The 14,379-nt window shown below is 37.5% G+C and overlaps 1 protein-coding gene across 1 annotated transcript; it reads right to left on the bottom strand.

Annotated features, from left to right (window-relative positions):
* Window positions 1-3,415: 3,415 nt before the first annotated feature.
* On the bottom strand, window positions 3,416-3,862 carry RB195_004505 (uncharacterized protein; the record flags this gene model as incomplete). The annotated part of the gene is made up of 1 exon (XM_064182377.1): window positions 3,416-3,862. The coding sequence occupies one exon, from the start codon at window positions 3,860-3,862 to the stop codon at window positions 3,416-3,418; it is 447 nt and encodes a 148-aa protein (XP_064033644.1).
* Window positions 3,863-14,379: the final 10,517 nt, after the last annotated feature.

Below are 14,379 nucleotides of genomic sequence, written 5' to 3'. Positions count from 1 at the left end.
GTGCATAAAACAGCCTTCTTCTCTTACATTAACAAAATTTAAAATAAGACGAGTGTTCTATTATCTGTTCAATCGAATTTCTTCGATGCTTCGAATGATCGAATTCAGGGATTTTTCGAAAAGCTGATATTTCTGATTCGAAAAAAATTTTAGAATTCAATTTATTCGGAATTTTATTAAATTCAACCCATAAACGTTTCGGGTCGAACAGAAACGGACCTTAGAAGATTTGGGAAGCCGTAAGAGTAGTTTCTCCATTTTCGACTAAAGGTGAGCAGGAATAATTGAAAATTATTATTAAAATATTGAAATAAAATAATAAATACTTGGAAAACTGGCGCAAAAAATTGAGTAATCACCAACTATGTTGCACAGTGACCAAGAAGTAAAATAAACAAATTTTTTGTAGATGAAAAAACGCAGGGAGATAAAGATTCAATCGGAATTCGAGAAATCTGAAAAAAATAATTGCGGCTGCTCAAATTATTCAATCATGGAAATTCTGAGCAAAAAAGGTTCATTCAATGAAAAAAAAAACGTAATCTGGGAGCGTGACAGAAAGGAGAAAAAATTGTGATTGCAGGATTAAATTCATGGAAATTCCAGACGGAAAAGGGTTTCTTCAATAGGAAAAGGTAATCTAGGAATGTAACCGAAAAAAACGGGAAATTTATGGATGATGGATTTAATTGGAGTTAGAATTCTAGAACTTTCTCCTAGAAAAATTTGAAATTTTCGGTCGTCTAGATTTTTTAATGGAAATTCTAGAAGATGAAAGCAAGGCCTTTTCTACAAAATAGGGGTAATCAAGGAATTGAGCCCGAGAAAACCAGGAATTTTTGATTTGATTCTCGAAAAATTCCACCAGCGATGAGCGTCGAGAGTCCTTAGCGGATGTGGTGCTGCTATGCGATTGTTGCGGCCTATTTCTTCTTCTTCGATGCTATGCGATGACGCGTTTTTTTCCGTGATAGATGACCTTATTCTCATGTATTAAGGAAAATTGTCACTCGTGACCTCTCCTAAGAGCTCCTCTAACCTAGATATCCTGCGCGCTTCAGGGTCCCATTCATTGACTCCTTGGAAACGGTTTTTTTTTCGATAAAATCATTTAAGACAGTAAATCTAAGAACGACCTTGCGCAGAATTTTTTCCCCTCTTAGACACCTCCTTCGCTCCTCGAACACACCTGTTGCCGTATAAAAACTACACAAAAATGTCAAAAATAATGATCTCTAAAATTTTCATCTTGATCTGAACTTCGCTTGGGGGCGTGGTGCGCTCAGAGTCTCTGATAGATCCAAGAAAAATTGGCGTTAGTGATTAAAACTTGAGAAATGTCACTAATATTCTTTTTTTTATTAAAATAAAATTAATAATAAGAAGTGAAATAAAATAAATAATAAAATAAAATAAAATAAAATAAATAACAAGACAATAAAAATTCTATAAATTTTACTCTGCATTATTTTTTAGTTTTTTAAAAGACAATTTCAGCTAATTATAGTTGAGTCAAGTAGAAAAATAAATAAATAATAAAAAAAGAATAATAATGAATAAAAAATGATAAAGATGATAGTAATAAATAAAATAAAAAAAATAAAAAAATAAAAATTAATAATAATAGATAAAAAATGATTTAGAACGAAAAGGATCCGATTCATACTTGCACAAAAACGGTTTATAGTCGATACTTATTGTTAGCGAACGGAATTATGAGCGACTCAGATGAGAACAGCGATGAGATTCAATAAAGGAGTGAATGTCCATAGAATCCATACAGGAACCAGCCGAAAACGTAACGTTGTATTTTGAGAGTGGGAAATTTCCGGGGAAAAACACACACACACAGCACTGCGACGATTTCAAGCCGCATTGTCATTGTATCAAAACTTGATGAACTCGTTTCCGTGTAGTGCGCGTAAACATCTGGGAGTTTTCTTTTTTGTTCGCACGCGTTTAAGTGCCTTGTTCTCGTGTCGAGATGTCGATTTCTCGAGTTTTTTTCCCGCCTAAGGATTCACATCACTTTTTTTTCCTACTAATTACACGCCTACCTGTACGTACACCTGTGTTGCATGTGTTGACAATGGTAGAGCAATGAAAAATCCATTATCGATTGACGGGTTTTCAGATAAGATCAACTCTGGAAGAGTTATGCACAAGATTTGGACCTTTACATCTTCGAGCAGGAATGGCCCCATCTTTTTGTTTCGAAATAAAAATAAGGGATTAGGGGAAAGGGGATTAGGAAAAATAAGGCAAATTGTGGTTTTTTTTTCTTTCCCAAGGATCACAACCTGGAATCTAATCATAGAATAGTTTAAGTAACCCATGGAAATGTCCCCCCCCCTTTTTTTGAATCTAGCTCCAATGTTACTTCTATCAGCTTTGTGTCATCAAGGAAGTAATAATAAATAATAAATAATGGTAACAAACGCATTGAGTACAAAGGTGTCCTAAAAAATTAATTTTCAAAAATCAAAAATGAAAAATAAATATTAAATATTATAAAATAAAATTATAAATATAATAACAATAACAAAATAAACACTAGGTTGTTAAACAAATTTATTGGCTAACGTTTCGGCTATATCGCCTTCTTCAGAGCCTGAAAGGGGCGATATTCAATCTACAATTCAAACGACTAACCTCTCCACAACTAAACTGATAGACTCCACGCCTACTTTCAATCACAAATTTAGCGACTACACTGAATGCTCACCTTATATCGGAGACGCCTAGCATGGACCGCTGACTGATCGATCACGAGGGCGAATGGTTCGAATGTCACATTCGGATTGGACAAACCATTCGAGATATGGCGCGAGTTCCCGCGTTATCGACAGACATTCACCCTTGCGGTTCATTTTAGGGTTTTTGGCTTGGATCCAAAATGCCTCCAGCGATTTTCGAGCCAAAGTTTTAGTTTCGTGCGCTAAGATTTGGACCCTAATTTCAAAATCGGCTCCGTCGTGTTTTTGTGTTCTATGGGCACCTAAAGGTGTCCATCCTCGTAACCTATTCTTGCCGCTCACGTGCTCTTTGATGCGGACATACAGCGGTCGTGCCGTTTCACCGATATACTCGTCCCCACAGTTCGTGAAGAAATCAGGTAGATTACCCCGGATCTCAAGCAGTCTCCTGATCTACCTGTGGGACAAATAATACAGTTCGGTGTTGTACAGATGGTATCGTATAAACGATTCCGAACTAATTGACGTTTCAAATTGTTCGGTGGTATTTCAACGACCGAAACGGAGCTATCCAAGTCTGCTCCCTCAGACACCGCCTAATGGCAGCGCTCACTTCATCGGAGATGTAAGGAAAGCAGAGAGGTATCTTATCTGTGGTGGGGTTTTCCACTTGCTGTGCTCGTTCACTTCGGTATCGTCTCGTTTCAGACGTTCGGACTTCATAACCATTCGAAACAGCAATTTCGTGAGCCAAAGTTAATGATTCCTTCTCTCCTCAGGTCCCTACAAACAGTTCTTGCCGTGCGGAACATGTTGTTAAGCACAGCTTTCTTCATGTGAAATGGATGAGCAGAAAGAAAATGAACCAAGATGTTTTTGTTACTGGGCTTACGATACCATTTCGTTTGGTACGTACCGTTTGAGATGCAAACCTGGATGTTCAGAAAAGGAAGCCAGTTATCCTGTGGTTTCTCCCTAGCAAGTTTTATGTGTTCGGACTGTCGGTTCAACAAGCCAAAACATTTGTCCATCTCCGCTTGGGTGACGCAAATGACAAAACAATCGTCAATGTACCGAGAGTAGAACAATGGACGTAGTTCCAGAACAGGTGCTTCAATTTTGGTCATAAATGAAATAGCTAAGGTGGGAGCCAATCTCTGCCCCATAGCTAAACCTCTAAGCTGTGCAAAGTAATTCCCGGACCATCTAAAGATATTGCAATCGAGGCACGCCTTGAGAAGAACCATCAATTGGGAGATTGACAATCCGGTAAATTGATGGTTCTTTGATTTGCTTTCAGCAGTTCGAACATAGCCTGCATCCCAGAGTCGTTAGATACATTCGTATACAGGGCTTCGACGTCAAAAGACTCCATGACACAGTCTCTTGTCAGTTGTGCTGTGCGTAGGTGGTCTAGGAACATACGGGTATTTGTCAAATGGGCAGGTATATGGCTCAATACTTGTGCAAATATTGTGTTTAGGAACCACCCTATCCTATCCGTAGGACCCACTACACTACTAATTATAGGTCTTACTTTGAATGTAGCAGGGTCAGTGGAAGCAGATCGCTGCTGGACTGGAGTTTGTGCGTCTTGATAAGGAGATAGAGCACTGGACAGGTCGGCAGGTCAATCTTAAGGCGAGCAATTAAAGAAGGAGGAAACTCGGCGGATTTTGCTACCTTAACCCATTGCTCGTTTAAAAAACGGGATTCCTTCATGAACTCACTAACGGAGGATAAACGATATAGTGAGATATCTTGCAAGTGTCTTTCTGTTATTGCAATATCCAGCTGGTGTGGAATGACCACAAACTCCCCACCTTTATCACTTGTGGATAACCTTATTTGTTTAGAACTAATCAACTCTCGAACTTCCTTAATACCTTGCTTTTGTGCAAGAGAAATGTTAGACTTAGTTCTGTTCTCACGAAATCGAGCTACCGTTTTATATATCGTTTGCAAAGAGCCTGAATTTCGCATCTACAGCTGGGTTAGCGTCTTGTTGTTTGAAGAACACACACGGGAAAGGTATCGCGAGACTTCCTCTGAGTGATCTTTGGTCTCTTTCCCTGTTGCTAAAATTAGCTTTTCTGCGGAGCCTATCTTGAACTTCATGTAGAGCACAAGTAATCTTGCGCAAAACTACAGTTGAGATGGGCTGCGATGGAGAAAAACTAGGACCCAATTCCAAAACCGACCGCGCATTCTCAGAGGGTGAATCCTCCTAACACGGTCACTCGAGAAACATTTGATAGGACACCCTCGTTACAAATAGTGTCGCGTTCCTCCTGCCAGGAAGGGTCATAGCATTTGGTGGTTGTGCATTGTCGCTTCGTGATTTACTCAAAAGGCAGTCATTTTTCTGTAGAGTTATCTTGAGGTTAGATCGAATAGAATTGCAAATCGAAATCGACCCATCCACTATTCTCTTCCAGAGACGATCTTCCAAGTATTGACCGCAATACTGCTCCTTCGACGACCTTCTTTATCATTGCGTACATTTCATCTCGCTTCTTCTTCAGTACAATGCGTAGGAGTTGTTGTTGAATTGCTCGTACTTGGTGGCTGTTCTCTGGTAGCCCGCACAGATTGTGTGGTCGTTTCTGCCCAATAAAGTTGGGAGTAACACTATGATGCAGACAGCGGTTGAGAAAGTGGATTGACTGTCTAGCTGCTACGATCTTCTGTCTCAGCGACAGTGCTTCCTTCAATCTTCCTGCTTCCTTCGACAGTGCTTCCTTGTCCAATCCGAATGTGACATTCGAACCATTCGCCCTCGTGATCGATCAGTCAGCGGTCCATGCTAGGCGTCTCCGATATAAGGTGAGCATTCAGTGTAGTCGCTAAATTTGTGATTGAAAGTAGGCGTGGAGTCTATCAGTTTAGTTGTGGAGAGGTTAGTCGTTTGAATTGTAGATTGAATATCGCCCCTTTCAGGCTCTGAAGAAGGCGATATAGCCGAAACGTTAGCCAATAAATTTGTTTAACAACCTCGTGTACAGCTTATCAAACTCGATAATATAAATTCAACTATGCCGAGGTTCATTGAAAGTCGAACTTTTCAAAATAAACACTGAAAAGTTGAATAGTGTGCGGCTTACCCGCGAGAAGGCGACCAAAAAAAAAGCGCCACTCACCTGTGATTCGTGTCATCGTCCAAAGTTCAATTAATTTAATTATAATTTCTAGCTGCCTGTGAAATTTTGATTCTTGTCAAGTATGGCTCGAGAGAAGTTTTCTTTGCAATTAACTCGTTTATTAATTAATTAATTAATTAATTAATTGCGAGTTCTTAGCCATAATTACGTCAAAGAGCGAAATTACTCTTGAAAAAAAGTGCTGTGAAAAAAAAATAAAATAAATAATACGTTAGCAGTAATATAAAATAATAATGATGTAAAATAACTATAGAGTCATATTTGACTTTCTTCTGAATTAAACCGTGACCAAGCGTGGACAATAGTTAAGTAACTTTGACCTTTACTACTGTAAAATATCATAAATTAAGTAGATCGACTTGTCTGTGGATAAAATGATTTTCATCTGAGTGACCCCCTGTTGAAAATTCTTTGAGTTCATTTTTTTTATTTTTCATTTTTTGTTTTATATACATATTATTATATTTTTTATTTATGTATATTTATTTTTTTAATGTATTTTTATTTTTTTAATTTTATTTTTCAAATTAATTCCTCTGATGTAACTCAAACAAGCACTTTTTGTCGAATAATACAAAAGTTCTCATTGTTGTGATGTATGTGCACTCGCAAGTACTTTTTTTAAAGGCCCTCATAGATTTTTTCAAAAATCTGTAATTTTCCGCAAAATCCCGCCTAGTAATTTCGCCATGTATCATCCAGATCACGCCTCCTTCCGCCTCGTGGTGGGACAGATTTTGCTGCGATGGGAACAAAAAAATTCGTCCGATTAGCGTGTGCTTTCCTGCTTTTTTCAAGTCCTACCGGTATTAAATGTGGGACCTGTTTAGAACTGAACGCTGGGCTGAGGCTACTCCCCATCTGTTGGCTATTAACAAATACTGTATTCTCATTCTATCGATCGTAAATATCGATCGTGAATTTAAATCAGCAGTCGTTAAAATCAAAAACAAAATATTATATTTATTTTATGTTCATTATTTAACTCCATATATTTGATTTGTTTTATTTATTTATTTATAATATATTTCGATGAAACTGATCACAATAATAATAATACATTAAAAAAATAATCAGGTGTAAATAATAATAAATATAAATAATAAATATAAATAATAGGGTATAAATAAATATCTACATAGAATTTGTGATTAGACAGTGTTTTCTGGAGTTTCGAACAACAACAGCAAAAAAAAAACAATAAATAAGAACAATAAACAATAAAGCATGGTTGACGTTTGTGTTCGTAGCGTTCTATCTATGAAGATCCAAGAAATGAACAAATGTTGGATAATTACTGTGGATAACAAGAATTGCAGGTGCGAAGAGGAGAAAGAGGAGGAATTACGTGCGAAGAGGAGAAGGAAAAAGAGGAAAGAAAGAAAGAGACTTACACGAGAATTTATTTTCATTAATTTTCGAGTGATTTTAGAAAAAGAGAACTTAACAGAAGTTTTTGGAAATGAGAAGAGCATTGTATGCAAAGGAACTGTAGAGGAACTGTAGGGGAAAATATGTGCATACGTACACACAGCCCTGAATTTTTGCGTACGTTCATCAACAACGCGAAGTTTTGTCGCCGTCGACGACAAGTTTGGGGAAGTTTTTGACGCGCGTAATCTGTAGCGTTAAAGCCCGTGGTCGTGAACGTGAAACGTGAACAATTAACCAGTACGATGCAACAAAGATCAGAACTAAACTCCAACCACAACCACAATTTTGGTTATTTTAGTACGGGAGGACGATTCGCCCAACGAACAGTTACGATTTTTGCTAGTAAATTCAGAGATCGGTTAAAAACTTACTAGATGAGGTTAGAGACCCAGCAAGAAATCTGCGAAAATTTCAGAAAAGATAAAATTTGAAGAAGAACTCATTGGAAAGAAATTACGCAGCAGAAATAATATCAGCGTCAGGGAGAAATTTTCGACTAAGCGTTTTCACCAGTGCCAAATATGAATCGAAACATATTTTTCAGGAATGTCGGCAAAAACAAAGAAAAAAACACTCTCTTCAAATTCAAGAATGAGAGCCCCCAGACGCATGAAAAGCCTCAGTTCATCCAACGAGACAACTTTTTACACTTGTGGAATGAACGAATGCATGGAACTGACTTCCTTTGTTATGGCCAAGCAACTATCTGGACTTTTCCGAGTAATTAAGTCGACTTTATGTGGGTTTTCATTTCATCACTCGTGTAAGGAGTCGCGTCGTCGGGTAAATTGAGATCTTTGATTTTTGAATTTCTAGAAGGTCGTCTTGCATCCTCGACGTTTTTTGCATCCTTGGAAAATTCCAAAAGGAAAATCCAGATACCCATTTATCATCCAGAAGGACCGGAAATCGAAAATGTTTTGTAAAAAGAGGAGGACCATATATGTATCTTCGAATTCACATCTCAGAAAACTGTAAAATTTCAGGAAATGGAGTGTGTAGGAGAGTTCGTGACGTAAAGAGATGATTTCTAAGTCCTCATCCAATTTAGTTGTCCTTGGCAGGATAAATACCTCGGATGGAAACAGAACCAACGTCGACGTAATTTTTCGAATTGCGCTATTCAGTAGCATTTGATTGATTTATTGGTGCAAACCTTGTGCAGAGGGACTTCGTTTCAGGACCCAGCCGTTCGTTTGCCCAATATTTCCAATCCCGGTCAGTGAGTGGATATTTCCGCCGCATGACGGCATTTATCCACCGGGAATTTTTTCTTGTCGGATCACAATGTATCTCACCCGAACAAATTTATCCTCCACGGCAAGTTTATCCAGTCGGATAAATGATACTGGATTCGGGCCATCCGCAGGTAATGGAGGAACGAAAGAATGAAAAAATGCCGAGAAACTAAGAGAATGGAAAGATGTGAGAATTTTTGGGATTTTTGGGAGTTGCAGAAAAATGATGTCGAAACGGTTGCAGCCTCACATGTAGCTTCTGGAAATTCAGGAACAGATGCTTTGCAAAATTATATTCAATGTCAGTCCATAATAAAATGCTAATAAGATTAGGATTCTCGTGTTTCCACGATTCCCACGTCACCATTCCCAGAAAAATAACATTAAAAAAAATTCTCACGTCATTTCGCTAATTATTCTCCGCTAATTGCTGTGCACTTAACAGATCCCTCATTCGTCCGCGGTGTTTTCCCGGTTGCTTTGAGGAAAACACGGAACGAATCCCGTATGTTGGTTCTCGGAAGGACACACCCCGAGCGATTTCCCCCCGGCTGCTCAGGGTGGTGGCTTTTAGACGGCGTGTTGTACTATGTCGCGATTTATGAACCAGATGCGATGAATGGAACCACCGCCGACGCACGACGGACGGATGGATGGATGGATGGATGGATGAATGGACGACGGTTCGACCGACCCACCCGTCGACCAACAGTGATTGAGTCGCGACACATCGTGAGAAAGTTCGAGTAAACATATCAAATGGAACATTTGTGACAGTTCAACAGTGAACTATTACCGTGAACAAACATATATACTGTGTAAATAAACATACATATAAGGGTAAGAGGTTGCGGCACTTACTGAAAAGTGTAGCATTTTCGAGAGAAGATTCCTGAACAAGACAGGATTTTTTCTCTGAGAAAGGGAAGCTCGGTGGAAGTTCACTTTAAAAACCTAATAAACTCTAATTTATTTTTGTGTTAAAGTGTTCATGTACAGAAGGAATAAAACGGGAAAACATTTTCTTTTCTCACCCACGTGGAGACGACAATTGAGTTTCCACAGAGAAAACATTGTTTAGGCGCTAATTGGCGTCAATTTTCTAATCACATAAACGTTACCGTAAGAAACCTTGGTCTTGTTGAAGAAAATGGTGAAATTTTCGCGTAAATGGCTGGTTTTTCCGTTAAAAATGCAAAAGTGAGGAGAAGTGATCAAAAATTTACTCTTCATTCGGTGTCGATGGACGTCTCCTGAGGTTTAAAACAGTTATGAAAAGCCATGAATTTATCACTGTTTTATGCCTCAGGAAACGTCCATCGAAAACGAATGATCCGAATAGTTCGGATCGACAATGTTAGACAGTTCTACGTAACGAAAGGAAGAGTTTTTACCAATGAATCCAGGCTCCCTCAAGGAATTTGATCTACTTTGGTCGGAGTCTGGGAATATGTTGAATAACAGCACAGTATATGGGTAACTTCCGCCGTAAAACTGTGCTCGCACGTGACTGGAACGTGCTTTATTGCGTCTAGTATAAACAGGGCAATAGCGAACAGATAGCGATCCGGCTCGCTGCGCGGTTATGGATAAAGGATAGAGGATAAAGTGTGTGGTGTTAATGAATCCGCTAGGGATACCCCACCGCGGTTCGTTTCCATCCAGAATCGTCAGTCACTCCAGTTCAGAGCGGCCGTTGAAGTCAGTGTTTCTATCCGCGCAATGGAGTTAGGCACCATTCTCCGATAGGAACGGCACTTCTGGGATGAAAGGCTTGGTTTGATTTTGGTTCCGGTTTTGATTGAGTTGATTGGGGTGATCTTGAACCACAGATCGACCGCGCTGCCACAACGGAACCTTTAACCAGCTGCGCCACATCCGCCCACGCTGTTCCACATAGTTAGTAAAACATGATATATTGCAGCATTTCCCCACCATTCTGATGCAACGTTTTTTTTTCTGCTCGTTTCTGCTTCCTCCGGAAAAAAAAACTCCCAGGTTTCCCACACTTCTCTACATATTTTCGTCACAATCGTTATTGTTTTGTTTATGTGATGGGCAAAATGTTTATTTGCTTTCTTTCGAAAATACGAATACGAGCTCAGTTGATTTTAGAGAACTACCAGAAAAATACCCTAGCAATAAAGAAAGAATGAATACTGGGAGAGATACGGTAAAAAATAGGAAAATCATCAACGAATTAGGGGTAGATCAAGCAGATTTTTCGAGCTATGTATTTTTTCTTAAAAAGTATTTTCTCAATTCCCGAAAATTTTTCATTTAAACTAATTGAAAAGAGGTGTACATAAATAGAATTTACAGTTCATTTTTGTCGCTAACTCTTCTTTTTCTTCCTCTCCCTAACACTCGCCACATTTGCGCACAGTGGGAGGAGCTTATCGTATGGGCGTGTCTCAACAACATGTACGAGTTCTGGGTAGAGATTAAAATTTGACAAGAAAAAATTTCAGTTTTTTTTCCCGGAAAATAGAGACTAAAAAGGAAAAGAATATTCAAAAAAGTAATATTAAGTAAAGAAAATAGATTAAGATAGAGAACATGTAGTAGAGAATCTTGGAAAAAAATTCTGAGAAGGAAGGAAAAGAGAAAAGAAAAGAAAAAAAGCGAAGGAGCGAATAAAAACGGTAACAGACAACTGTCTATCGTGTTTCTGTCCCGGTGACCTTGCCTCAGTGAAGAATTCCCAGGAAATTAGCATGAGAATCGTTGCCGTTGCCCCGACGGAACGCAACCATTATGCACAGAAACGTCTCGAAAATATACATGCACGTAAAAAGAATACATATTGATCGATCGTTGTTGCCAAACACGTTTTCGATTTCGTGAAGGAAATTAGCCACACAGAGTGAGTGCATATAATAGCTGGTGGGAAAGGAAATTTCCCCCGGGAAGTGGAACATAAAAATTGAAAAATAAAAATGGGGAATTTTTGAGTATTGTACGCTATAATTTTGCATAAATCGCTAGATACTCATAGAATTTTCGTAGTGGGTGAAAGGAAAATTTTGAGTCGTAATGCGAAGTATATGTATTGATTGCTGTCATCACGGTAGGGCACAATTCTCAAGCTGCTCTATTTGTGTGCTACAGAAATAGAAAAAAAATTATATAAAAATAGAGGAACGCTGCAATTGTGAATTGTAAAGGCGTTTGTTGGCCGACCCTGTCGCGACATGCGCACGACATCGTCGCTACAAGCGACACACTTTGCGACACACTTTGACTACGTAGTTGAAATTTTTTCAATTTAGCGCACTTTTTCATCGTAGTACAAAACGGAGGGAGTCACGATAAATAAGGTAAAATAAATTAGAGCTCATAAATCACAACATTTTAAAGCAGGAAGCATCTGTGAGAATTTTCACAAAACATTTTTAAAATTAACTTAATAATAACTATAACCAAAGATTACAACTGGAAATGAGAAAAAAATTGAGAACGCGGGTCAAAAAGAGGAAAAAAACCGGAATAAATCAGGATGGCACAATTTTTGTTCACATATTGAAGCGAGTACATGTACATATTTGTGAAAGAACGCTGCTGAAGAGTGAGTCTTAGTAAATAAATAAAGAACTGAATAAATAAACACAAAAAGTATAAAGAAGTGTGAATTCGAAGTAGTCCAATTCCTGTTTAATGTTTATTGCTGCGCTATTGTGGAATAGCTATGTGGGTGCATGGAAATTGTTTGTATACTACTCTTTTAGGAGTAAATAAACCTTATTTTTGTAACAGAAAAGGATTTTAAACGATTGGAACCTAAAATTCCTAGTGAATTAAAATGATTATCATTCTTTCTATATTATTCTTAAGTTCTTATTTATTTATTATTATATTTATTAATATTTATTTATTATTTTTGTATTTTTTAATTATAATAATTTCTTAATTTATTTTTATTATTCATATTTATTTACTTTTATTTATATTTTTCATTATGTTTATTTTTCTTAAAATCCTTAATAATTTTAGCTATTAATTTTTTTGTTGTTCTTCCTGAACCCATATTCTGAGCCAGGAAGGAATTTTTAACGATAGGAGTCTGAAGTCCAGAGGACTTGTGCGTTTACTTCACTCACTAGGATTATTTGGCTAATTTACCGTAATTATGTACCGTAATTATAGGTGGCAAAAAGAAAAAAACTGGTCAAAAAACATAGAATAGAAAAGAAAATAGTTCCCATTCCTAAGATGACTTGTTTCTTCAGAAAAATCCACAATAACCTCACGTACCTTCTTCCGGAAACAATACATAGCCGGTCGTTGACAAAGATGATTGACTCTATGGCTGATCGCTCGTATAAACCATTCGTAGCGCAATAAACATAAACGTTTCATTGCTGCTGCTGCTGCTGCTGCCAGGCAGAATAAGGAAAGGTCCCGAACGGATCCGGAGCCGTCGACGGCTGCCGTTCGCTGTTTCGGCTCTTTCGTCGTCGCCACCGACGCCGGTTCAACTCAACAACATGTGGAGCGGATTAGAATTTGCATACACATCATCCATTGCTGGTTTGTGATCGATGATCCGAATGTAGTGCGGGTCCTGTACGGATCGATCACATTGTGTTGGAAAAAAATGCGGGTAAGAAGAGGAAATACCGCTACAATGCTACTTTTCCCCATTTGTTTCCGACACCACACTCTTTTTTGGGCAGTTTCCTTTTTCTCCGAAGCGGAAATCCTTAGGCTTCGCATTTTTACATTCTGTATTATTATGTTATATTATATTATTTTATATTGTTCAAGTAATAATCCATTTTAAATGCTGGGTTGCTGTGCTTATTTGTTTGGGTAAAAAGATGTAAAATCAAAATTAATTTAAAAAATAATATGTAGTCAAATACGATACTGTCAAGAAGGAGGAGGACGGAGCATTTTAAAAGTTTAAATATTATTACATATTTATTTAATCGTTTATTTATTGTTTTTTTCAACTCATTATTAATTATTATTAAAAATTAAATTGAATTACTATTAATTATTACTTGTTTTTAAATTTATTTAATTACATTATTTTTATTTGTATTTATTTAATTTTAACATATTTTTTTAAATTATATCAATTATTTAATTATATATAAGATATTTTTTAAATCATTATTACTTATGATTTAAGTTTAAATATTATTTTATATTTTTCTCCACATAGTTGGAGCTGAAAGACTTGGTTGTTTCACAGCGATCCCGAACTTTCGACCGTGCTAGACACAACAGAGCCTCTTACCATTGCCCCATGCATGAATCCAAATATTCAAAAAGATATTAAATACGAGAAAAAAAATCATGCATTTCCGTCCTTGCACCTCAAATGGGGACCCTCAAACCTCCTTTTAACAAAATTGCAATGAATAAGTTTGAAAGAGCATAATGATGAAATTTTGTTTTTTTTTTCTCAATTTTCCGAAATTTACCGTAGGAGAAGTGGTGGCGGAATTTTGAAGGAAAACTCCAAGTTAACTTCAAGTTACTGACCCAAAGAGCGAATATAAGCGAATATTTTAGGGATGCGGTATCGTTTTCAAACGCAAAAACATCCTAACACTACCGTAATCCCGGTTTGAATGTGGAAGCCAAGAATAATTTGTTTTTGAAGGTTTGATAGGCGCCAGGCACAGAACTACGTTGTTCTCAGCTCAATCGAATCGAAAAGTCTCGCGAAACCAGAAAGTTCCCTGATCAGGGAAATCTAAGAAACTGGAATTCGCGTCCGTCGGGCGTTAAGAGCATTAACTTCGTGGATTACATACACTTTTTTCTATTCTTTAGTTTATGAATTTCAAATAAACATTTGAAATTGGATTTGGAAAAATGAGGTACTGTAGTTGAATC

The sequence above is a fragment of the Necator americanus genome, chromosome I (genome assembly GCF_031761385.1).
Source record: "Necator americanus strain Aroian chromosome I, whole genome shotgun sequence".
Taxonomy (NCBI): domain Eukaryota; kingdom Metazoa; phylum Nematoda; class Chromadorea; order Rhabditida; family Ancylostomatidae; genus Necator; species Necator americanus.
Note: the sequence above shows the minus strand (reverse complement) of the source record. Positions and strands in the feature narration are given on the sequence as shown.